The 26927-nt window shown below is 44.3% G+C and overlaps 1 protein-coding gene across 10 annotated transcripts in view; it reads left to right on the top strand.

The window, feature by feature from the left end:
- Window positions 1-26927, top strand: part of MAPKAP1 (MAPK associated protein 1) — a 176417-nt gene that overhangs the window by 113946 nt on the left and 35544 nt on the right. For 8 of the 10 annotated variants that reach the window (XM_075905711.2, XM_075905710.2, XM_075905705.2 and 5 more), the window contains one exon: window positions 25181-25288. The exons of the other annotated variants lie outside the window; for them this stretch is intronic. In XM_075905711.2, coding sequence (XP_075761826.1) covers window positions 25181-25288 — 108 coding nt within the window. The remainder of the gene's footprint in view (window positions 1-25180; window positions 25289-26927) is intronic. 10 annotated transcript variants of the gene reach the window in all.

The following is a 26927-nucleotide window of genomic DNA, read 5'->3' as shown; positions in this document are numbered from 1 at the left end:
GTTCATTAAAATCTCTCCGCTGAGGTGACCTCTGTGAATCAGTGACCTTCTGCGTGGCTCCATTTTTGACTCTTGTGTAAAAATACCATTACTGGCCTTGTCACTACCAACTTTACCAACCTCCTGAAGCAGGGGGTTGATAACGACAGGCAGAGTTTGTAGTGACAAATGATAGCTCAGATTTCTGCTTTATGAAAGTTGTATTTTAATATATGCACTGATATTAACACAGGAGTATATGTTAAACGAATCACATCTATAAACATGTTATGAACACATTTATTTCAAATTACATTTGCTAATGAGACTGAAGCGGAATAAGACTTTGGCCTCCAATTTAATTGTGAGATATTTGAGTGTATGAAATCATGGGTCAATAAATGGATATATATGTGGGTAATGACCTTTATTTCATGGAAAATACTCTGAAAGAAATGGAAAAACATTTTAATTATATTGGAATAGATCTTTCTAAAATCTGACATTCATCAAAATGTAGCTATTATGAAAATAGTTGCATAAGAAGACAGAGTATGGTGACTAAGTAGTGGCCTTTCAAAAGTTTTCTATAAATATATGCTTTTAGTAAAAAAAAATAAAAGCGGTGTTGTCTTTTTAGAGAAAGGGATCACTCCTAACCTCAATTAAACTAGTAAAAATGCATACCTTCATTCAGTTTATGGGTTTATTTTCGCTTTTCATTTTTGATGACTTATTTATAGCACCCAGTGTGTTGGGCAGAATACACAGCAAAGGACTAGCCTGTGACCTAAAGATGTTGCTGTCTAGTCAGAATGCATGCTTTTGTCTTACTAAATGAAGCTATTGACAAATGTAATACTCACACAACCCAAGTAATAAAGCATTAGGCTACAACTATGTGGTCTTATTAGTCACATCTCAGTCGGTATGCCTCTTTCCTTTCACCGTGTTGAGGCTTCCTGTTAGGGAAAGCTATGTATTGAAGAATTACGAAGCACCCACTTGGATTTCCTTAATAATTTTCATTTAAGCCTGTCAGGTAGCCTCTTAAAAACTGGTTCCTCCCAGCACCGTCTCCATGGGGGAAAGGGGAGGCAGGGCTGTAGCTTGGACAGGCGTTAGCCAAGAAGCAGCTGATTCCCAGCTCGCATCCTGTCCCAGATGCTGCACCTTTGCTTTTTAAATGTATTAAGAGCCTGCTGGCTCTTAATACATTTAAAAATCAGAAGCGCAGCAGGGGAGGGGGGGATAGTATGAGCCGGGATAGCTGATTCCTGGCTTGTGCTGGGTCCTCCCCCCCCCCCCCCCCCCCCAGCTGTGCTTTAGATGTATTAAGAGCCATCAGGAAAATCCATTGATTAGTTGATTAAGTTTAACATCCCTAGGGCAAACACCAAAGACTTGAGCTGAGAACATCCACCTCTTTTAGTTTAGAAACCAGCACAGCCATCCTCTCCAGTCCGAGTGTCTCATGTACACAGCTCTTTTGCTAGATTTATTTAAACATAGGCCCAAGACTAGAACAATAGTTGGAAGCTTTTATTCCTTAACGTAATTTTAGTTTAGTACTGCCCAGACTTTTCCTGTTGTGCCCCTACCCCCTTACCAGTCATGGAATCCTACACCCCTTTCCCACTCTCCCCCCCCCCCCCCATTACCGCACAGTAGGCTTGGCAGATGAATTTGGGCTGTATGTGCAGGTAGGGACTGAACTGAAGGTGGGGGAGGAGCTAGAGGTGGCCTAGGAGGGCTGGAGTGGGAGAAGAGTGGAGCTGGGCTGGGGGCAGAACGAGTCTGGATGGTGCTCCCTCCCCCATTCCCTCCTGTGCTGGCTGGCCCACTCCCCGCCACGCACCTCAGGCAAGCCTTACAATTTGGGAACCACTAGTCTAGTTTATTTTTCAACCACCTTGCTAAGGGCTGGTCTACACACCAGGTTGCACTGGAATAACTAATGCCATTTGAAAAACGAGTGCTCCTGTGGCACCATAGAGATTAACCCAAGTAGAGAGAATCATGAGCTTTTGTGGTCGCAGCCCACTTCAGAGGAGATGAACCTGAGTCAGTTCCTCTGAGGAAGTGCGTTTTGCCCACGCAAGCTCATGTCACTCTGTTTACTTTGGTTAGTCTCTCGGGTGCAACAGGACCACTCGTTTTTAAAGTTGCCACCTAACATGGCTCCCCCCTGAGACTTTTTAATTCCATTTCAATTCACCAATTTAAACAAAATTGAAATGGGGTATTTTTAATGCAAAATAAGTTTCCACATACAGATTTGCACCAAAATAACAAAAGGCTTTAATAATAACAGATTTACTTATTTCAGTTCAAGTTGGTTTGTAGACCAGCCCTAAGATGAATTGAAAAACGGCATTGAATTTCTCTCTGCTTACTTAGCTGAAAACCTTGTAAGATGAAAAGGAACTCGCTAAGCACTACAAAGTATTTCAAATCTCCACTGCTATGATTTGGGTAGATTTGTTATTCCTGAAGAGTTGCTGTTTTAATGGTGCATCCAAAGGGAGAACATAATTTATTTGGACTGTCAGGTAAATTTATTTAGAATAAAGAAACTAAGTAGTCATGTGGTAGGAGGCAAAGTGCTCTCATGAATCAGAAACTGTGTGGGAGACAGAACACTTAATTAGGAATAAATAATCAATTTTCATCATAGCAGAGGGTTAACTTTGGGGTGTCACAATGTTCCATGGTTGCGCTGGTGTTTAAATATCTATTCACCGTCTGGGGGGGGGGAGGGTGAGCAGTGAAGTGGTAAAATAAGCAGATGACACAAAAGTATTCAGTAAAGACCAAAGAAGACAGAGGAACCTAACCAAGCTAACTGAATGCACGTCTTGATGGCAGGTGAAATTCAGCAATGATAAATACAAACTAATGCTCACAGAATAATTTGAACTACTGATGTACCTTACTGGCTTCTAAACTATTGATATAGGCTCAGGAAAGCCACCAGGGCATCCTTCTAGAGATCTCAATGAAGACTTCTGCTCCATATGCAGCGGTAGTGTAAAAAAAGAAGCAGTTGCAAGGAATAGGATGGACAGTAAATATGAAAAGAATAATACTAAATGCACAGCCCTGACTGCTCAACTTGGAATACTCTCTTAAAATTTGTCATCAGCACATATGAAAAAAGATAGCACGGGAATAGAGGCTCTTCAGAGACACAGTGTGAGCCGGATTAGGGCATGAAATAGCTCATCTGTCCAGAAAGCTTGAAAAGATGGAGCTTATATAATTGACAGAACAGATGAGTGAAGTAGGATAAACATATGCAAAACAGTGAATTGTTTGGAGAAAGTAGCTCAGACCTCCTTCCCCGCCATGTCATAGCACAATCAAAGGCATTGAAAGGCAGCAAATTCAAAACTGATAAAAGGAAATACTTCCCCAGGGAATACATGATAGCCTGTGGTACCCATGGTCCCAGGACATCTTTGAGGCCAAGACTTTAGCAAGATTCAGTAAAGTGCTGGAGATTTATTGGGATAACAAGATTATCCAGAATTATAGTACAGTAGTAAAGAATTAAAATAATTCTGAAGAAATTTAAATAAACTCTCTTGCTTCAGAACATAAAATAATCTCAACGAGTATTTCTACACTGCCAAAACAAGAATGTTCTTAATTTGGGTTAAAACAGCAATGAGGAAAGGAGAACTCGAGTTGAATTTTTAACTTTGTAGCTTTTAACTCAAGCTTCTAAGCCAAGAAAAGCTCTTTTGACAGCAACTTTGGTTCTGGGTGTCTCAGGTGACTTACCACACCTTGAAAAAACCAGTGGAGACACACGCTTTTGGATGTTATGAGGAATCGTGGAATTGTAGGACTAGAAAGGACCTCAAAAGGTTGTCTAGTCCAATCCCTTGCTCTTGTGGCAAAACTAAGTCCTGGTCTATACCACCACGGACCCTCGATCTAGTTCCACAACTTCAACTACAGAAATAATATAGCTGAAGTCGACACACTTAGATCTACTTACTGTGATGTCTTTGGTGTGATGAGTTGATGACTGATGATCTCCAGTTAACTCTGGCTATGCTTGTTCTAGCAGAGTACCGGAGTCTGCAGGAGAGCACTCGGCGGTAGATTTATCATGTCTATATTAGACACTATAAATTGACCCCTCACTGCATTGATCACTACCTATCAATCAGGCAGTTATGTGGACCTATTTTAATATTATCTAGACCAGTATTTCTCAACCTCTTTTTTTAAATAAAATACACCTTTAAAAAAAATCTATAAGTACCCCCACTACCTACAGTTTTCAGACACACACACACACAAATTTTTTCTACCATTACAACACGTTTGTTTAAACAACTTAATCGTAGCCAGGTGGTCGATGACATTTTTTAGCGTAAAAAATACAAAAATAAAGCAGCACTGTAAAACTTAAAACAAAAAATCAGTTTTCTCCAAATTTTAGTTGTTGACGTACCCCCCAGACTTCTCTCTAGTACCCCAAGGGTACTCGTACCACTGGTTGAGAAACACTGATCTAGACCGTCCCTGATGGATGTCTTTCTAATTTGCTCCTAAATATCTCCAATGATGGAGATTCCACAACCTCCCTAGGCAAGTTATTCCAGTGTTTAACCACCATGAAAGAAGTTTTCCCTACTGGCCAACTTAAACCTCCCTTGGTGCAGCATAAGCCCATTGCTGCTTGTCCTATCCTCCAAGGTTAACAACAATTTTTCTCCTTCTTTGTTACAATCTTTTAGGTGCTTGAAAATGGTTGGCATGTCCCTCCCCTCTCAGTCTTCTCTTCTCCAAACTAAACTAGATCTTTAATCATGTTTATTGCTCTTCTCTGGACTTTCTCCAATCTGTCCGCATCTTTCCTGAAATGCGGTGCCCAGAACTAGACACCAGGTTCCAGCTGAGGCCGGATCAGTGCAGAATAGAGCGGAATAAGCTTTGTCTCAGGGCAGGTCATCCTATTGCTGCCTGTTGCAGAGTTGCTTGTGCCTGCCAGCCGATACTGGCCTGGTCAGACATAATATTGGGCAAGATGGAGCCCTGGTCTAATGGGCAGAGTCATTCCTGTTTTCTTAGAACCTCCAGAGGTATCCAAATGCAGATTGGAGCATTCCCAGTTGCCCTTCATTGATCCATTTTTTAATATTTAAATTTATAAATTAATTTAAAATCCCTTATATTGGCTAGAGTGTAGTGATTGGACATTCTGTTTCTTTGCAATTTTCCTTTCTAAGTTAAGTTATTACTTTACTTGATTTCTTCCTTAAAAGCATGTGCTCTGTTGAGTTTTATTAAATATTTTAGACCAGGTGTACCCAGAGAACATTCCTTTGTAAGGGAGGTTTGAATAATGTCTCAATACTTTTTCATAAAGAACAAACATCTACTGAAGAGGGGTGACAGGATCACACACTTGAGTTCCACAAGGCATGGTAGTTGTGGCTCAGGGGAATACCGCATCATTTTTTGCCACATGCCCAAACCAAAAACTGGAAGAAATTTGTGCAAGTTGGGGGAAGTCTGTAACAAACAATCAGTGTCACATAACAGAGAAGATAAATCTAGAGAGGAAATTGTTCAGGCAGATGTTTAATTAGTTGAAGTCAGCCTGGATAAATCAGGGTAGAAACTGCCTGTGCAAGATAGGTGGGTTTACATCCCTTTCTCTAAGCTGGTTTCATTGTACTTAAAGCAAACTGTTACTTTAGCTTAGTGAGGAAGAATCAAATGCAGTCGCATAACCTGACTCTTATTGTAATGGATTCCCTGATGTACACTCATAAAATAGAAAATGTAATTGATGTTTTCTTATGGTAATGAAAAACAACTGAGTAGAATACTTTTACATTTATTTAAGGTATTGCATACTCAGCAGCATGTTTTGCCAAAACATTTTCACATGAGAACAAGAGAGAAAATATTCTTGGGTTTGGTTGTTGAATGAGATCCTAGAGGAGGTTGGTATAATCCAGAATTGGCCACCTTTAGGGGAATTAGCAAAACTCTCCTATTTAAGAAAGCATTCCCATAATACCCAGAAACATAGAGCAAGGAAATGAAGGGAATTAAATCCCATTCCAAACCAAGCTCTTGTTTCAGGGAAGAAAGAGAGCTGAAGACTCCATTACATTCAGTGAGCAACTCCTGTGCATATCTAATTTACCTAGGCAGTGGGGAGGAACTTTGTTGATAGTACCATAGCGCTCTTTGCAAGTTTGGACACATGCAATAAAGTGTGAAGTTGTAACATCAGTTACATGGCCAGGTAGCTGAAGGTGACGTACTTAGGTCTGAAGGCGTGTTTTACTCATTGAAAGTAAATGGAAGTTTTATCATTGACTTCAAATGGGAGCAAATATAGTCCAACACTGAGTGGTTTCATTCCAGAGAAGGAGTGAAAAAAATACTAATTAGCCTCACTTAATTATTAATGTGCCATTGTAAATGCTGATAACCTTAAAAAAATTAGCTTACCAGTTATTACAGATCATCTCGTTGCTTATTTCTAATGAACTTACTCACCACTCCTTTACAGTATGCCTACTCTGCAGCTAAAACCCTGTCACTGGGCAGCTGGCTTGGGCTAAAGGGCTATATAACTGCAGTGCAGATGTTTGGGCTCGGGCTAATTCTGGGTTCTGGGACCATTCCCCTTCACAGAAGATTGCACAGCTTGCCATATCTCGTGCTTAAAAAAGGACTCGGGGCATGTCTTCACTACAGGCTGCATCATTGGGCAGTGATCAGCTCAGCAGGGGTCAATTTATCATGTCTAGTATAGACATGATAAATCTATTGCTGAGCACTCACCCCTCAACTCCGGTGGTGTCGAAGAGTAGTGGAGTTGACGGGAGAGCGTCAGCTGTCAACTTACCATGGTAAGCAGACCTAAGTACGTCAGCTTCAGCTACGCTGGTCATGTAGCTGACGTTATACAACTTCAGTTGACAGCCCATGAGAGCGTAGACAAGGCCTGAGTCTCCTGTTGCATTAGAAAGCTGTATCTAGAGAGAGAAGTTACCTTCTAATGTTGTTTGCAGAATATATGCATAGGTGAAATTTGCTAATATACAATTCAGAAGCATTAGCCACTGTTTGATGTCCTGTGATGGAGAAAAATGTCATCTTCTGCTACTTGAGGTGGCACTCTATTTACAGGAACAGTGCATCTGATACAGTAAAGCCCTTATTTTCTAAATATGAGCCGACGAATTGGAAGAAATGGAAGTGAATTGGGTTTAGAAAAACGACACCTTAATTCTGACTGGCAGGCCCCATTTAGAGTGATAGGGCTGTCCAGTGTGCATTGGGTGGAACTGTTGGTGATTCTGCTGAGATTTCCAGCAAGGCTGCCAAGTCACAGTGGTGGCCTGCTAAGAAATCTGAGATTCCATCTAAACTCTCCTGCGTCATCACTAGCAGGTATCTAAAAAGGGTGTCATAAGGAGGAGGGAGAAAACTTGTTCATCTTGGCCTGTGAGGATAGAACAAGAAGCAATGGGCTTAAACTGCAGCAAGGGAGGTTCAGGTTGGACATTAGGAAAAAGTTCCTAACTGTCAGGGTGGTCAAACACTGGGATAAATTTCCCAGGAAGGTTGTGGAATCCCCATCTCTGGGGATATTTAAGAGTAGGTTAGATAAATGTCTATCAGGGATGGTCTAGACAGTACTGGGTCCTGCCATGAGGGCAGGGGACTGGACTCAATGACCTCACGAGGTCCCTTCCGGTCCTAGTATTCTACGATTCTATGAAGCTCATTAGCACTAGTGAAGGGACATGATGACCCTGGTCAGCAGTGGTTCATTTTCCGAGAGACTTAAGAATATATTCAGTTCATCAGGGAATTTCCCATCAATCATGAAACAGCCAAACTCAAGGCACTTTTCTTGTGAGCAGAATTTGATTGATGAAATGAGTGAACTTTATTTTCCATCGCCATGCCCTTGAGCCTCCTACTTCCAACTCGGAATCAACTGGCTTGTTCTGTTCAGACTTCGTCCTTCTAGTCTCCTGCTGCCTCATCCGCCTTTTGCATGGCCGCCAACCTAGAGAGCAAGTTCTCTCGGGCAGCAGCTCTTTTGTTTCCCCATCTGACTAGAAGCGAGCCCAACGGGGCCCTGTGAAGGCCATGGGGGCTACTGTAATGGGAATAAGGAACAAGTGGCTACCCCTGGATCTATTAATGTAACACTGGTGTCCAGATGGGAAGTGCTAGGGAAACACCGCCCGTACTTTTACCACAGTTATGGTCCCTGCTAAAAACAAACCAAAACTGGTTTTGAAATGGAGCAGCATGAGAATAACCCTCCCAACCACTGATGCCCACCATGTCTCCCGTTCTGATGTGCCTTGTGAACGGAGAACCCGTCCCTTCATCTCGTCTGATTTTACGTGAAATTCTTTGCAAGACAAACGTGCTACTGATCAGTATTAAATAGCAGCTTTAAACTGTCAACATCCCAAACCAGAAATACTCAGTCCTTTTAAGACCAAACTGCTATACAAGTCTAAATGTTATAAACAGTAACTTCTGCCAACATTTCATAGATGTGACCTGTGTTTTCCATAGGTTAGAGCAAGAACTGCTGACTGAGTATTGTGTTCTGTTTGGAGAAAGACAAATACCTTCCATATAAGTGAAAGCAGCTGTTTTATAATACCATTAAAGTCCCTAACAGCTGTCAGCTATTGCTTTTTTGCATTCTTTTAAAATGCATAAATGTGTAAAGTTACCAAAAGTTGTCTACACAATGATCTTACTAATCTGGATCAGTACCACAGGAAGTCGATGGAACATAAATCTAAAACCATCCTGATCATATTTTAGTCTCCATCAGAGAACAAAGTAAATAGTAGTTGGAAAGGCTGTTTAGGGCCGTTGTTCCATCCCCCAGCTCATGCGGGGTTATTCCCAAGAGTAGATTTAACTAATTCATAGTATAAGGTTGTTTATTTTTTTCCTTTCAAAGACAATTATTCAGTCACCTGTCCAAACTTTCAGAAAAATTGTGCAAAATAAAGTAGAAATAAGTGAGACACCCTTAATTTAAAGAACAAGAAAGCATAAGGTTCAGCTATTTGTTATATCCAAAAATGTGACCATTCTTTCACTTGTTTTTTCAATGATTTCTAGCCTTGTAGCTTTAACAACTTGTTATAATGTGTGGAATCACTTCTAAAGCACACTCTGAAAGCCTGTGAGGGACTGTGCACAGGTTCGATATCGCACACCCACTGGAGATGAATAAATCTGTAGTATGAAGCTATTCTGTGCGTAAAGAGCTACTTGTTTTGTCTGTCACGTGCCCAGGCCCCAGGGAAATGCAAAACTGAAGATTTTCATTTCAAGTTGTTCATTTATTCCGTATTTCTGTGGCATTTCACTTCTCTTGTTTGTAAATACCTGGTCTTGCTGCTGTCCTCAGTGTCCCTGGCCTCTCCCTCCTTGGACGTTAAGGAGAAGTGGCCTTTCTCTGCAGTGTGCTGCTGGAGCTAAACAGTTAGTGTCACTGCCCTCTGAAAGGAGAAGAGCAAACGGTTCCGACAGTGGTAGAGATGGGGAAGAGGTATTAGCCAACAGAAAGATGGTATCTGGCAGCAAAGAGAAAGGAGAGGAGCCGCTCTCTCCATAACGACTGCTAGACTTCTGGGATATTGGTGAGTTTTGCACTTAAAATAGGGATTCCACATCTTTGATATGTACGAAAAATGCAACAGATCCTCCCCAAAATCACACCACTTAGTTGTACAGGACAGTGTTTCTCAACCAGTGGTAGGGGTACCCTTAGGTTAGGAGTACTTGAGAGAAGTCTGGGGGGTACGTCAATACAATTGAAATTTGGAGAAAATTGAATTTTTGTTGTAAGTTTTACAGCGTTTTATTATTTTTCTACTTTTTACACCCAAACATTTCACTGCTCGCCCAGCTACGATTAAGTTGTTTAAACAAATGTGTTGCAATGGTAGAAAAAAGTGTCTGAAAACTGGGGGTACTTTTGTTTTGAGAAAGGGGTACGTTGTTTAAAAAGAAAAGGTTGAGACACTAGTATAGGACATAAGGATTTCCTTCAGAATTTAAAAGGTAAGTCTTACTTTTAATTCCTGAACCAATTCAAATAGGTCCTTTCCGCAATTTTAACGCATGCTCTCCCCACCCCCAGCCAATGATCAGTAATAGGATAACATAACACAGACTCTTCACACTTCCCATGTAATTGCAACCACTGCGCAGGATTCCAGAGAGTTCTGTTTGAATAATTCATTGGAGGATTAATGATAATTTTGCACATTATTCTTCATAACGGAATGTTTCTCCTTCAGCAGAGGTTGAAGGCTGCAGTAAGATGTTTTGCTGTAGAGAGTTTCCTGAAGTGCTGCCTTCCCCTATTCCGCTGGAAGGCACAGAAGCCATAGTTGCCCTCAGATGGTGGCTATTTTGAGAGGGACTCTCTCTCTCACACTGGGACAGAATCTGTCTGCCTGGTGATTGGAGAGGAGGTCACCCCTGAGAGAACCTGTGGGCAGCCCTATTGAGAACAATGGAAGTGGGGACCATTTTCACAAGGGCAATTCTTTAGGAGAGCATGCACTGTCAGATATGAAAAATGATGGCAAAAAATGGCCATTAGTCCCAAATATCTTTTCCAGAGCTACCCACTGAACCAGGTGCACTCAACAGACAGGCCTGGAGAGGGAGAGCTAAACTAGGGTGGAGGAATGTCGGGGGGGGGGAGGGGATTTGCCGGAAAGGGGGAAACTGAGTCTCCGATTTGAAGGCAAAAAGGAGCCCTGAGATCTAGTCTGACTTCCAGTGTGCTTAACCATCCTAAGTTTTTCCTACTGTCCATCCTAAACCACCCTTGCTGCAATTGAAGCCCATTGCTTCTTTTCCTATCCTCAGCGGTTAAGAACAATTTTTCTCCCTCCTCCTTGTTACAACCTTGTAGGGACTTGAAAGCTGTTATGAAAGCTTCTCTCTTCCAGACTAAACAACCCCACTTCTTCCCTCATAGGTCATGTTTTCTAGACCTTTCATCATTTTTGTGGCTCTTCTCTGGACTTTCTCCAATCTGTCCACATCTTTCCTGAAATGTGGCACCCAGATCTGTACATGCTACTCTAGTTAAGGCCTAATCAGCGCAGAGTACAGCAGAGCAATCCCTTCCTGTGTCTTGCTCACGACACTCCAGCTGATACATCCCGGAATGATGTTCACGTTTTTTGCAGCAGCATCACACTATTGTTTAAAGTGGTATTTACATTAGAGCAGACATTAAAAGAACATGAATACGCATAGCTCCCTTGGTCCATTGTTGCTGCTTCTGTTTCCCTGAGGCCATATAGCACAGAAGTTGCTGGGAGGAGAGGGACAAAAAGGTGATTTTCATGCCTCCCAGAGCAGCCTAGAATCCTTAGGAGCGATCAGAAGTGCTCTGCCCTCTGTCTTGTTCTCCCTCATTCCCACACACCCCTGAGGCTAAGAGCTGCAGGGAGCTGTTTGTCAGCCCTACACAGCTCCCATGTGGGGTACTTCTCCTCTGGCTCTGGGTGGCTGCTTGTACTGTCCCGTTCACACACATTCCTGACTCTCCAGAAGTCACCTTTGGGACTGGCTTGTCCTTGGTTCCTGCCAGAAGATGCTCTTTTAAGGTTCGTTAAATCCCTTCAGCTATTTTGGAGTTTGGAGCGGGTAAATGAAGCATTAATTGCAGGAGACAGCACCACAGTGGCCAGCTCTTCCAAGTAATTCCCTCTGTCTACTTGCATCATCTCTGTTTTGTAGTGTGGTAACTCCAGCCTGCTCTTCCTCGCCCTCATGCAGATCCCGGCCAGATGCTGGGATGGCGGGTGATATGATGGTGGTAGGTGTTGTGAACAGCTAACACAGAACAAAGATGTGGGGACACTTTGCTAGTATAGAAACAGATTTTATTAATCCAGTGTGTGGAGAGAGGTGGGATTTTGTACAGTAACCAGTTTTGCTGATCAGATTATTTGGCTCTTTGATTCCCCTTCAGGTACTCTCACCTTCTCATCGCTGTTGGAGGTGAGCCACATCTGTTAGCACTAATGCTACACTCTCAGCTCTGTATCCCGGCCTTTCTTTTGCTTCAAGCGTCTGAGGAAGTGAGCTGTGTCTCATGAGAGCTCATGATGCCGTATAGTTTTGTTAGTCTCTAAAGTGCCACAGCTCTGCTTGTTATTTTCAGATTATCTGGGTTTCTCTCTGAGATTAATGGGAAATTTCCCATTTACTGATTTTTCCATAGAGGTAACAAGACCCTGTAACCGATGCGGCTTGGCCTAACTTCCGTTCTCAGCATTTGGGTGGGAAGTTACTTTTATGATACGGAGGGAAAGTCCCTCTCAGTGTACCTCAGGCCTCTGCCTGGAATCACCAGCTTGATGTATTGTTCCTCCTTTAGCCTGAAATAACCATTGATGTGGCTAGATTAGCCTATATTGCATTTCCATGTCTCTGATCAGGAGACAAACACCTTTCTTGGGGGTTTATGGTGCAGATCAACAGTCTGAAGATCTTTTGCTGATGCACCAAGATCACAACTGATACAACAGTCTGAGTGATGAGATAAAAGGTGTCTAGATGAGAGCTGCTTATTAGATGGGCAGAGTACGGATGGGTTTAGCATGTGCTGGCTGTGGTGTTTGCTCTCCTCCCAGTTGCAATTAAAGAGAATCATCTTGACATTTTTTATGATTTTTTAAAAATTTCATTCCAATGCAGTGTTTCTCTCCATGATCTCATTGTGTTATGGATCAAAGCGTCATGAGTTTGAACGTTTCCCAGTGATAGCTAAGATGCGTACTGTTAGTTTTTAAAAAAAATTAAAGCCTGCAGCAATAAAGAAGTACTGTACTACTTCTGCTAGTATTGCTTGCTGTCCGCTATGGCAGCCCTGCTGCATGCTTTATGCCCCACAGAAGAACAGCACAAATGAACCATCTTTATTTATTTTACTGGGCTTTTGACTAAATTCTTAATTTCACTGGCTGTCAAGGTAGTGTTAAGTAAAATGGGTTTGAACTGCTGTAGTTTTTGTGTACTGGACTAGACGTCAGAAACCTTTGCCATCACTGGAAATTCTGTCACTCTGGATTTACTATCTGTTTCCCACAGCTGAATTCTTAAGCAGTGTGATTTAACACCTTGGCTCTCCATCAACCGGTTCTGGCATTTATTTGAATGCATTACACCACTGGTTTCCATAAACTATTTTACAATTGTTTCAAATAAATGACTGTTTATTTCCACAAAAACCATCTGTATTTCTGTGGGGAGCGACAGATAACTATATGTAAAATTTGGTAATGTCACAGCAGTGCAAGTTAAGAAAAACAGATTGGATTGAAAAATCTGATGTTAGTGCATAATGTTACAGGTTTGTTTTCATCCTTTCAGTGTCTTTATTTAACAAATAGTATTTGAATAGGCAATGATAAAAATCTTTATTCCACTTAGGAGGTGCTGAGGGGCTTTGTTTGAGATGGTTAACAAATCAACAGATTTTCAGATGTTCTCAGAGCAGCAGGCTTTGGAATTCTATATAAACATTCTGCCTTTTAAATGGTTTCCTCTCACATTGTTTACATATTTTTCTTTTGTTCCTATAGAGGTTGCCAAGCCCATCAGAGAAGCAGGCATTTCACAATATCCCAGTAGAAGGCCTGCAATTTCAAATCTATTCTTAAAGCCTAGGGTTTTACAATGTATTATTGCTTCTGCCTCTTCCCTTTCCTCTTGTTTACATTTGGGATGCAATATCCAGCCTGGGACACTGCAGTAAAAGTCTTCAGTTTAGTGGCAAAACCAACCCCTCACTGTATTTCTAGTGAACCACACTTCAGTGTAGACGTTACAGAGGTGATGTAATGGCTTTGTTGGCAGAGCTGCTTTTCAGCATTGACAAGTAGCCCTGTGGCACCTTTGGAGACTAACAAAAATGTATCTAGGATCATGAGCTTTTGTTGGTAAATCCCACTTCCTCAGAAGAGCTGGAAGGTGGACTGGAAAATTTTCAGTATTGAGTGAGTATCCAGACGTAGGCCAGGTCTGTTCTGGAAAGTTCTGTCTACGTAAGTGTATCGTTCTGGGATATGGAAAGATGGCTTCCCTCCCTACCTGGCATAGCCAGGCTGACACAACCAGTGAAGATAGTGCTGTGTGGTCAGAAAAATGCTCCTGTTGTTTGAGGAGGCAGTAGTACTATAGTGTCCAGAAAGCCGCCTTCTGTTCGCATGTGCAGTGTCTACGCGAGGCTGGCAGAGCGGGTCTGGTGCGGCTGCCCCGGCAGAGCTGGGATTGTGTGGGCCTGCCCTATACCATTTCAGTCGCCGCATGCTATATCTATGCCAGCAGAGCAAAAGCTAGAATCCAGTGGCCTCAGACTTAGCTGGATTGATAAATTTTGACAGATTATTTGAAAAGATAGAAATACATAAACTCTTTTCTTTTTTATGGCCTTGTAATAGCTATCACATATTTCCAGCAAATGTTTTCTATAGCAATAATAAAAAAGTGGTAACAAGAATAATAAATACAGGTGCCGTTTAAACTCAAAAGAAATCACACTTTCAAAACCTAGGGTTGAAGCAATAAAACAATAAATCATCTTTCCTTGGAAAAGAAGAAAATTAAAATACGGAAATACCTGAGGCATTGGCACTGAATGTTTATCAACTGGCTTTCTGTGACGGCTCTGGGCCACTGCCCCCATCTGCGCCACGCAAACCTACCCCTCGTCTCTTCCACTCAGCTAGAGCAGCACAGTGCCATTCAGGAAAACGCCTCTTGTTTGCGTTTGACCATCCACTGTCTGTCTTGCATCCAACCTTGGCCATCAGGGGATGGTTGCAAGCTCTAAATTCCTCTCTCTTTTCATGAGTAGTTGTAGCATGGTGGGTACGCACAGTGCTTTAAAGAACCACCTGAGAGAACCCTCCCCTTGCCTCAGGCCCTCACGGCATCCATCGGGTAGTTACACCCCTCATGCAGAGTTTGGAAGGGTGTGATGGGGTTGCAGGAAAGGCTTTACACAAGGAGTAGGTTGGAAGGCGGGGAAAGGACTCACTCCATGCAGAAGCAAGTTGCTGACCCAGTGTTGGGGAGCAGGAGTAAAGATGAAATGCCTTGGGAATGGTGCTGTTCTTGCAAAGAGGAAGATCCTCGTCCAGTGTGAGCTGGGGTCTTTCTCACCAACAAAATCCTCCAAACTCAGACGTGGATTTTCGCTCTAATCAGAGTTGATGGATTTGGCCAAAGACCCTCTTCTCTTTGTTTTATCACACCTGCTGTCACAGAGCACATGTGCTGCTGTCGGGGCTGTGCCTTCGCCTTCCAGGAGAGTTACTGTGGCAAGGCGAGCAGCCCGCCATTCACTGTTCCTCTTTCCCCACAGGATGGTGGAATCCTTCCTCTTTCATGCCTCTTGTACCAAGCACCGCAGAAGATGAGTGAAGAGAGGTGGTTTTCCCTTGGAGTGCAGAATGTAACCCATGCCTGGTGCACTAGGCTGCAATCTAGGGGGCTTAGCACAGAAGATTTAGCTCATAGTTCATCTGTGTGGCCTAGCAGCTCAGAATCAGGGGCTTCTAAAATCCACGTTGCTACTGACCTTAATAAGCACCCTGCTAAAACCATTGTCTACACCAGCAGTTCTCGAGTGGTGGGTCAGCACCCCATTGTAATGGGGTCACCAGGGCTGGCTTAGACATGTTGGGGACCCTGGCCAAAGCCAAGCTCTTCAGCCCTGGGGAGCAGGGCTCCAGTGGCAGGTCCGGTCTGTGGTTGAAGCCCTTTACCTTTGGTGTTGTCCCTGCCCACCAGCCTGGAGCAGTGGGGATCAGGTGGGCTCAGGCTTCAGTGCCGCCCTCTTGGGGCCGTGAAGTAATTGTTGTTGTCAGAATGGGGTTGCGGGACAAGGACATTTGAGAACCCCTGGTCTACACTAAAGCACCCACTAAGATGGACTGGGAGTATTTTTGTGGCGTAGTGGAGGCAGCACAGGGGCAGGAGAAGAGGCAGAGAGAGAAGCACGTGGACGAGCTGGGGCGAGGGGGCAATTCAAGGTATGCAGGACGTGGATGAGGCTTTGGAATGTCGCAGCTCTTGCACCATGAGGAGAATAAATGTAGCTGAAGCAAGCTGGCTAACCTGGGACTGCAGGGTCAGATGGGGAAGATCTGGGACAAGTGAGTCGCATTAGACATGGCAGACACTGGCCAGGGCATAAGCCACGGCTTTGGTGATAGGAACGAATAAGAGGGATTTTGTAGAAAGAAAAGTTCATTTAGTTCTTCAGTGACATTTTCATCTCGTCTGTCTCATTATTTCTACCTGCCTTTGGCGGCAGAATTACAGCTCCACATTCCACACAGATGGAAACATGCTGCTCCGGCTCCCCTCATCTCCGCGTTCATCCTTATTGTCACACGGATTGGTTTGCACACAGAGCTGGGGGTTGGTTTGGTTTTTGTTTAAACACTTAAAAAAAAGAAGCATTTGAGTTTGTTTATTGTGCACATTCAACCCCTGACCAGTGTGTTTTTCATTGCTATTGAAAGTTAATGGGGGCAAAATTGCATTCCCAAACATTTGAACCTGAAGGAGCAACGGCTGAACTTAGTTGATCTCTGGTGATCGGTTCAATTTAGTTACGATTTTTAGCCATTAGGCTGGGGCTGAATGATGGTGATTTGGTTGAGGCCAAATGTCTGCAGAAAATTGGCTCTTTGATAAGAGCTCTGTTATCAGAGGGGGATACTTTCTCATTTACATTTAGATGAGTATTGATTATTTATTTACTCGGAGAAGTGAGATTCGTTCCCAATCTTATCTCTCTCGTCTCTGCTTGTCAGCAGAAAGAGAGATAGAGCTTCTGACATCAGCCCAAGATAACAGCACTTTGTAGGAAAGATAAAAGTTGGAATGGGCCTTTTTCTAGTCTTGACTGAAGGGATAAGTTTTAAAAATTAGAACTGATGGGTCAGGCTTTCGAAACCCTTTCTGAAAGCTTTGCAGTTTCCCTAGGCAGCAGGCTTGGTTTATGTAAGGGGCCTGGCCTGTCTCCTTTTGTGGTGGAATTGTTTTAATTCGATTATACTCCGTAGTTCTCATCACCAGGGTACATTGTGTATTGTGCTGGAGGAAGCTAAAAAGTGACATTATGGTTCATGTAATTTTTTAAAAAATTCCTAATGATCCTCCTGCTATTTGAAGAGGCTTCTGCTTCAGCGTTTAATAACAATAACCAAGCACAGTACAAACCTTTCTGCAGAAAACAGCAAGCAGCCACACAGCCGGACAAAGCAGCATTTTCACCTGTGGGACTGTGCATTCTATAATGCTGTACATTTAAATGTTGCATGCAAGTTTGATGTCTGGGGCCAAGCTGTTTAGAGCTTTGTTTTATCGGTGAATACTTCTGCCTTTGAGCTGACATCAGTGCAGCTCGGTCCGACTGTTAAAATCCTTGCTCAAAGAGAAGCGTTGCGATGTCTGTGCCAGCTTTTGCAATTCTCTGTGTTTAGGCACTTGCTCATATTTGCAGGATGTTTTGCCCAGCAGAGTGGTCCAAAAATTGAGAAGATGAGTGTGCCCCAGGCATCTTGTCTGCAAGGTCTGCTGGAATAGGGGTTCAACCTTAGCACCTCCTCCAAGAGCTAAGAGAGCTTAACCAATGGGTATGTATTGTACCCTTGAATTCGTCTCTTCTAGTCTTTGAATGAAAACTGATGTACTTTCGGGTACAAATGCTTCATCTCTTCCCATTCTGGCTCAGTTCAGCTCACGCGCCTGGTCCATACCCACGTCACTCCTTTTTCATGGGACGCACCAATGCACCAGGTTTGGTCATTCCATAGCCGCCCTGCTGGTCCTTTTCCTGGGTCACTCCCTCTGAGTATTTTGCCAAACTAACAGAACAGGAATGGGACTAGGGAGGCACTGAGTGGTCTTCTGCCCACAGCGGTTTTCCTCCTAGCACCTGAACTCCTGGTTTGATGGTGGGGCGTCACACAAATGACCCACTTTCCATCTTTGCCCATGTCGCTGGAAGCGGGTAAAAATACACTGCTGGCCTTGGACCCATGCTGTGTGCCCGAGGACTGGCCTTGTTCCTTAGAGATGGGAGTTAAATGGAGGTACAGTGTCACTTCCCGTCCATGTGCCCTGTTCTGAAGGTTTTCTGTGACACTCGTGGGTGTAAAAGTTTGCCTGAGAATTCCAGCATTGAGATTATAACTTGAAAATGCTCTTGAAATGCTCCGAGCAATCTTTTGTTGCCAGACCACTAATTTCCATGATATTTCCACTATACACATTCTCTGAACTACTGGAATGAGTTTTCTATATACTCAGTGCAACTGCTCCATAGAATCACCCTTACACTTGGAGTTGTAATGTAGAAGTCCCGTAGCTTTCTTCACTTTTTTGACATTTTAAACCTATTTCTGAAGGGTATACACTGCCGACAGACCCATTTTCACTCCGATTTACATTGTAATCGCTCCTTTGAAGAATCTGTTCTAATAGCAATTGTCTCAGCGGCAACCCGGTAGCAGAGCAATTTTTCATTTGTTCATGCAAGTTGGAAGGTAGTGTGCAGAGCAGAAATGGCTTTGAGCCTATGAAAGTCAATTTCTTCTTCCCCATGTATCCGGAGCCTGGGGAATCAGTGATCCATAGGAAGAAGATAAACTGCTATCAAGCACTGATTTTTAACTCTCTCCCTCCATGAGTCTTTATATCTGATTCAGCAATAATTCTAAGGGGGATGGAGTCAACCTCGAAGTCATATTGCTTGTCTGCCTTCGTTACCGGCTGTTGTCACCAGTCACACCTAATTTGGCAGTAACCGCGATAAAGAAAAAATACATTCTTGTCTGTGGCCTACAGCACATCTCGTCAGTGTCAGCGGTTCCCCTGTGCTCTGTGTGTATCCTCCCCACAGCTTTCGGCAAAGGAAGAGTCCTTTAAGGAATTACCAAGGGATGGTGAAACCGCAGCTTGGGGCAGTAGATGGGGGAGTGCGGGGTGTTAAACTGCAGTTAACTTGTTTCACGAAACGAATGTTTATTTCTAGCAAAGTGTCAGCATGCCAGGAGCCTCCCCAGCAAGGAAGAGCTTATAGCCTGAAATGGAAGGCAGGGCCCGTGAAATGGGGTGTATGGTGGTGTGGCGCGTACTGGGCATAGATAAACCCAGAGTCTGTGTCGTGTAAGATGCCGTGGTGGTGGGTTGGGGGCCCTGGAGGGATACAGTGAGGGTGTGAAGAGACTCTGCTCTCCTCTGCCCCTCTGCATCTGCAGGAAATCAAATAAACAGTATCCCCTTAGCCGGGGGTGGGCACTAATTTTAGATGGGGAGCCACTTCAGAAATTTCTGAAGTGGCCCCGGGCTGCCCCGGAAGAGGTGGGGCCTCACGTGGAAGGGGCGGGGCCAGGACATTGCCGTGCTTCCCTCCCCACAGACCCTGATCGGCCTGGGGATAGGGGGAGCGTGTGAAGTCCTGGCCCGGGGCCTGCCCTCCCCCTCCCCCCGAGAGAACTGCCAGCTGTTCGGAACAGCTCTAGGCCAGTTTCCCCCAAATAGGGTTCCACGAGAACCCAGTTCCCCCCCTTCTTTCCCCCCCGAGCTGGTCTTAGGGGCTTGGTCACCTGGGGCTGCCATTTTCATAGCCTTAGGGGTGGGCCGGCGTGGGTGGTTTGGTTTGGTTTTGGCTGACCAATTTTCCCAAGCGCTTTTTTTTTTTTGACAGTTCCCCCGCATCACCCTCCTCCCTTTGTGTGTGTGTGTGGGTGGGGGGGGGGGGGTGCCAGTTCTCCCTTTTTTTTTAAGGGTTCCGTGGGGGAAGTGCACGAAGTCTCCTCCCACCCTGCAAGGGGCGCACAGTGCATGGAGTTAACTCTGCTAATTAACTCTAAGCACCATGCGCCCCTGGCAGGGGAGGAGACTTCGAGCGCTCCCCAGACCCTGATTGGCCTTGGGGTGAGAGGGGGCAGGGCATCTGCAGGCCCGCTCAACCTGCTTGATGGGCCGAATCCAGCCCGCGGAGGCCCTTTTGCCCACCCCTGCTCTTAGCATGTAGCTTCAATTTAAAATTGAAATTAGTCCCTGCCTCCTTAGTAGCTGTTCGTTAGCTTGTTTAGAACGGATGGCAGATACTGGGAGTCGAGGGATGCGTTCCTTTCCCCCGATTTCCGTTTGTACGGGGCCCTGGTCCTAGCTTGCAGCATGTAGGGTAACTTAGTCACAGCAGGTTTGAAGGGTCATCGTGGTACCCAGACTCTGGGATTCACATGATGTGCTCTGTTCTCATTGCACAGGTGACAGGCTGTTAAGAGAACTCCAGTAACCTTAATGCTGGTCTGAGCTGTGCCACGGGGTGTGTGTCTCGTGGTGTTTGCACAGAGAGAAGGGTTTGCAAGCTTCATCTCTCGCACTGCGAGGTTTTCTGTTTTGGAATCCGTTGCTATTGAAAACTAAGATTTGGATTTAAGTAGCCTGTTCATGGACATTCAAATCAGAGGCTGCAAATCTCTCTGCCCGCTTTGTGCATTCTGTATTTCCTGCAGTGGTAGAATATTGTTTGGGGACCAGTGGAAATTATTCTCTGCTGTCCCCTTTCAGCAAGATGGCAAGTAGTTTTTTGCCCTCTGAATCTGTGATACCTTGTCAGCTTTAACAGACTGATGGATTGATTTATGTTTATTTGAAGTTTACCCTCAGTAAGTTCTGCTTTTCCTTCTGTCTGACAAACCAGGCCTTTTTGTTGGTTGGTGTGTGTGCATGTGTGTTGTTTTACTTTTTTAGTCAGATTTGCAATGGCTCAAGTCTTGTAGAAGAAGGAAGACGATGCTCTACACACTTTGCTCCTTTTGCTATTTGTGGTTAGATCAAACATCTCTGCTTTTTCTTGGCGTGCAATTTGTTTTCTAAATGTTTTGAACCAGCTACATGGGCAATTGCTGATTGGGCTGGGCACAGAGGGAGTAGTTGTTCTTTCCTCTGGTGGCCTGCAAATAGCCTGGCCCTGCATCTGTTCTGAAAGTCACCAGGAATAAGGAGACTCCATTTTACAGAAAAATAATGCACTATTTCAAGAGCAAAATACACTCTGAACATACGGTGTGCTCGACACATGGCTTCTGGGGAAACAAAATGAGGAGCCGTAATTGAAACTATGCTGTAGTAAATTTAAAATGAATTGGCTAACAAATGCCCTCCCGTAGGCATGCCATCTGAGGCTAAAAGACTTATTTTTTTGTTTTAAATATTTCTGAATGCTTTATCGACTTTGAATCAGGGTAGTACATGATGAAATACTTGGCCACTGATAGCAAAGGGATAGAATTCATTATTTCAGTGTTGACACTTTTGCTATAGTAAGAGCCTGTGTAGTGACCCTTCCGATCACTAAAACAATGTAGTTGTGTAGTTAGCCTGGTAGACCAGCTGCTATTTTGAGTGACGTGGGAGAGCAGTTTGTTTCTTCTGCTTCACTTGCTGGCCGCTGCTTGAGGGCTCAGGCGAAGGGGCTGTTTAATTGCAGTGTAGACGTTCAGGTTCATTCTGGAGCTCGGGCCCTAGGATCCTGCAAGCAGTGGCCAGCAAGTCCCTGTGGCCTGCGCTGCTTCTTTCAGCTCCTATTGGCTGGGAATGGTGAACCACAGCCAATGGGAGCTGCAAGCAGCCATACCTGAGGACCAATGTCCCCTCTAATTTTTTCCATCCCGGTGTGGAATAAATTTTGTTACGCGCTGAGGCATGTGCAGATGTGCACCACCAGTGGAAACACATGCTGCTGGCTGTGGGAGGCTGTAGGCATGCCAATCAGCTGGGTGATGTTTGACTCTCTCGCGGGTGGCTGCCCAAGCGCTCAGCTTACAGGGAGCACTGCTCCAGGTGCAAAGTAAAAAGCCTGTCTGACAGCCTACTTACAGCTTGGGAAATGCGAACTTGTCCTCTTGAGCCACGTGCAGGCTGCAGGTTGCCCATCTCTGCTCTAGCCCAAGTCAAAATGTCTGACCTGCAATTGCCAGAGCCCTGCGAGCCCAAGTCAGCTGGCCCAGGTGGGCGGCAGAGTCTGCCTGCAGCGTGTACAGATCCTAGGCGTCACAGGTAGAGGTGCAGCTTTTCCTTCTTGTGCAGCTTTGCAGTGTGACAGCAGCTACTTTGAACTCTTTGCATGGTCAAAGAGTTTCTGAAGATGCTGTTTTAATGGAATAGCTCCTGTTTGCCGTAGGCATTAAAGATGTTCTTTAAATGATCCGTAGCATTTGGGAGCAGGAGGAAAGACTTCTACTATAAGCACAAATGGGCTGATTAGCTTTTTAAATTTAAGTACCAACATTCTTCTTAAAATGCTTTTTTTCATTTGAATCGTTTGGTGAAATTCCAGTAGGAAACCTCTCAATCAGCTTTGCTACCCAGCAGCAACACTGACCTAAAGTGCTAGTGTTGTAGCAGTTGTTTGTATTGCGATGACCTAATATCTGTCAAGGGGAGCTCATTCACCATGGTCAGGCTCCCTTTCTTGGCATGTCTGTTAAGGAACCAGGCCTGGATAGTTTCATCTTCTGAAGGAGAAAGAAAACCGAGGTCCTAGACATTTGTATCATTCACAACCCATTTGGTACTTTTTGCAAGACTGGGGGTATTAACTGTCCTGTTCCGGTCTACTTAGGAAGTGACCTTCCGCCGCCCTCATTCCCTCTGCAGTTTAATTTACATAAATTATGCTTCTCTTACTCTCCTAATTTGTTGCATAGTGTTTCTGAGTGCAGTTCAAACAGCCTACCTGTAACACCCCAGAAATGGCTTCATTTTGCGAAGAGAAATGTTCCATTTGTAGTTCTAGTTCAGTGTAAGGTGTACAACTTTGTGATTCATAGGAATGAAAGGCACAGGAAGACATGATCATTTGTTAAAATACTTTTTGTAGCTTGGAGAACTCCAGCTTTCAAAGCGCTTGTCTGCACTGGCACGGTTTGTCACCCAAAATTGCCTTTTGGCAACAAAACAACAGAAGTTCTTATACTGCAATGAGACTTTTGTCTGGAAAAGCACCCAGTTTTGGCAACAGAAAACTTCCACCCCCATAAGAGACTTTTGTCTTTTCCCCTCCATTTATTGTTGACATATTAAGAGAACTGGCTTCTGCCAGTATCCCACAATGCCTGCGCTGATGGTGGTGCTCAGTGTTTTGTGATCTCTGCTGCCCTGCAGGCAGGCACCCCTCCCCTTTCAGAGCTCCGGGAAGTGTCTGACAGCTGAGTGAGCTGCTCTGTTTGGGGAACAAAGCAAGTCATTGGGCTGCTCCTGTTCTGCCCTGCTAGGAGCCCAGCAGCAGGCAGGCTGCTGCAGGGGGGGACTGGAGAGACGTCTGTGCTGCTTTGACATTCCTGAACACAAAGAGCTCCCAGGGAATCCCAAGCAGTGCAGGGCTCAGTTCCGCTTTCCCACCGCACTGCACTGAGGGATGCTCACCCACAATGCTTTGCTTTAGCTGTCGACGGGAGAGCTAGCCTTGTGGCCAGGAAATGTCAACCATGGGAGGCAGAAAAACCAGTTTGACAGTTTTCACTTTTGCATGTGAACAGCACTTTTGTCTGCAAACCTCCCCAGTGTAGCCGCAGCCCAGTGAACACCACTCCTCCTCGTGCTTGTAGTTAACTGTGCCGTAGGGGACTGAGGCTTGAATCTTAGAAAAAAGTCTAGTTAAGTGAAATGTATTTGCAAGTCATTGGCTTGAAGCAGCAGCAATCCATATTTGCATCTGGTTGAATCCCCATTTCTGCTGCATTTGGTTCTGTTTGGTGGCCATGCTAGCAGCATTCACATCTCTGGTAGAGGAGGGATTCATATCTCTGCCAGGAACCCCTGCCACTGCCTACAGCCACTGAGGTATTAAGTGATACCGGATTCTATCTAGCTTTGGGAGGGAGCGTCTGTTTCCTGAAACTGTAAAAACAATGGTACCTGGAAGGGCGCATGCCTTGCACAGATAAGTCAGTTGCGGTATCTTGAGTTCATGTGGAAAACAGCAGTGGCCACCACTAGGGATGTGAACGTGTAACTGTGTAAAGGGTTAACCCATAAGCCTGGGATTACCTGTTAACGTTCACGGTTACACGCAGGCTCCAGCCCTGTTCCTGGGGGACCCCATGCTGCAGGTGCAGGGAGCTGTGAAGCTGCTGAGATTTACAGCGGTTATGCGGTTACACAGTTATCCGCTTTTTAACGTCCCTAGTCTCTGCTGCTAATGTCTAAAACGGCAGCGCCCGCCTTGTGAGTGTGAGACACTGAGGTTGCCACAAGACTAGCAGGAAGAAATATCCCAGGATTGTAGAGCTGAGTTCCACAGTGAAATTAAATTCATAGGGCAAATTCTCTGCCAAACTCACACCTCCCCAGCAATCTCAAGGAGTAGCATGCACCCAGAGTGCCTCTGTTGTCCTTCCCTGGCCACCTTCGCTTGAGTAGTTTGTCAATAAATTCAGCACCTTCCCGCCATTTGAACCCCTTAGTCTGAGTGTGTGCGTGTGCACGGCCACGTGGCCTTCACAAGGAATGCACAGCTTTGTATCCTGGCCTGCAAGGGAGAAGCACTCTGACTAGCCCTGTGTGTCTTTAAATGGGGACTGTTTAGCTCTCCTGCAGTGCATCTGCCTTCGTGTCAGAATGCTTGCTCCATCTCTGAGGCAGGTGCAGCCAAGGAAGTTTCCAACAGCCCAGCTCCCACTAGGTACAGAATGGCAGGGGAGACTGAGTCACACCTTCTTCTTTCTGTCAAAGGACCATCTGAGGTCCAAGTAAATAACTCTCCTGACAGTGAGAGAACGTGCGTGGGTGGGGGAGACAGGTGGATGCGCTGAACAAGTTGGGTGGGGTGCAGAAGTGCTTGTTGATTATTTTGTTCTCGGCAAAGTGAGTAGGACATGTCAGCCTGCGGGCAGCGGCTGGGATATTCTATGTTTCCATGCACTTCCTAAGCATACCATCCTCCACTTCTTTTTTTACTATTATTTTTTCCTGGTGGACAGGAACTTGAGACATAAACAGCCATCCACTTTACCTCTTGAGTTTAAATCGTGGCTTGTTAACTGACCCTCATGAGTTGCCTTGTAATTAGAACGCAGAGAATTTTACAAGTTCTTTTATATTTCAGGTCCTCAGTATCGTCTAGAGAAGCAGAGTGAGCCCAACGTCCCAGTAGACTTAGACTGTACCTTGGAGAGCCAGAGCACAGTGGAGTTCTGCCTGGTCCGAGAGAACAGTATGTTTGCTCTTTTCACTTTTGCTCTTGTAAGTTACTTAAGCCCACACAAGTTGTGTTCCGGGGCACAGGCTGTGCCGGCTGGCTAGTGAGCTTTGAAGAGACTCAGTTTCCAAAAGCACTTTTCCACTGTGCCAGAAAAATATTCCAAAGTGATTAATTTCAAACCTTTTGGTAAAGTCTGCATCCTGTTTATCACTTCCCGATGAATCCTTTTCTGTTAAAACTCTGTTCTGTAAAGTTATGATTAATAGTGAAAAATGCCAGATAAACGTTTTTAGGGTTTTTTGCAAGCACTAGCTAGTGAATTAAATTATTGGTCTGCAGTATGTTTTCCCATGTCCATATTGCTGTCCAAGAAGCAGCAGTTTTTCAACCTCTAAAATGGTGTTTCTCAACCAGTGATAGTGGTACTCGAGAGAAGTCTGTGGGGTATGTCAACACAACTGACATTTGGAGAAAACTGAATTTTTGTTTTACGTTTTACAGTGCTTTATTATTTTTGTACTTTTTACACCCAAAAATGTAATCGCCCTCCTGGCTCCAATTAAGTTGTTTAAACAAATGTGTTGCAATGGTAGGAAAAAAAATTGTGTGCCTGAAAACTGTAGGTATTTGGGGCACTTATAATTTTTTTTTAAAAAAGGGGATACTTTATAAAAAAAAAAGGTTGAGAAACACTGCTCTAAAAGAAATGAATCATGTAGATGTAAGTAGAGCAGAGGGTTAGTGGTGGTGCAGGGAGAAAGGATTTTCTTTCCAGATATGCAAAAAATTTTACTTTTGAGGCTTGTTTTGTTTTTAAGTTTAACATAATTTGTTGGAGACAAAAGTAAAGTTTTCCCCTTTTTGGTTCATCCCTATGTCTGTCCAACAGTCTCAGAGGCCAAGCTCTGTTTAATTTTCTTCCCATTTTTTTGCAGCATTTAATTTTTTTTCTTCACTAATCAGAAAACTGATGTCATCCCTGGTCTAAGTTAAACCCATGCTAAGGCCAGGTCTGCGCTAAAGGGGAAGGTCGAATCAAGATATGCAACTTCAGCAACCTTAATATATAGCTGGAGTCAATATACCTTGTTTCCCGTTTCCCACAGTCCCCGCAGAGGGAGGCTGATGGGATCAAATGCTCCCATCAGCTTCCCTTACTCCTCGCAAGGAACAGGAGTACCAGTGGCCGACAGGAACCCTCTGAGTTCACTTTAGTAGGTCTTAACTAGACCCGCTAAATCGAACTCCAGAAAATGAATCACAGCAGCGTTGATCTTCCACTTAGTGAAGACATGGCCTAGGAGGTCTTCTGTTGCAAAGAGTGGAGACCAGAATCCTTGCTGAAGAGCATAGCATCTCTGCTTTCCTTACAAAAATTAAATTATTTCATTTGTGATCGTAAAGCTGTAGCATTTCTTCTTCTTTCATTTCTCCTGAATTTCCCCTAAAGTATATGGCACCGAAAAGTGATGGAGCATCAGAAGGATAACTCCTACCTCATGTGCCAGGTATATGGTAGTGTCCCCCATGTAACAAATGGCAAAACTGAGGTTTTGAATGGGAGTGACTTAACTAATCATGTCAGAGCTAGGATTAGGCCTCATGTTCCTGACTCTAGCTCCTGAGATCTTCTTCATGCTCCACCTTTATT

Source organism: Pelodiscus sinensis, chromosome 23 (assembly GCF_052426305.1).
Source record: "Pelodiscus sinensis isolate ZL-2025 chromosome 23, ASM5242630v1, whole genome shotgun sequence".
In the NCBI taxonomy this organism is placed as follows: domain Eukaryota; kingdom Metazoa; phylum Chordata; order Testudines; family Trionychidae; genus Pelodiscus; species Pelodiscus sinensis.
The sequence above is the reverse complement of the archived record's forward strand: the minus strand, read 5'-3'. Positions and strand labels throughout refer to the sequence as shown.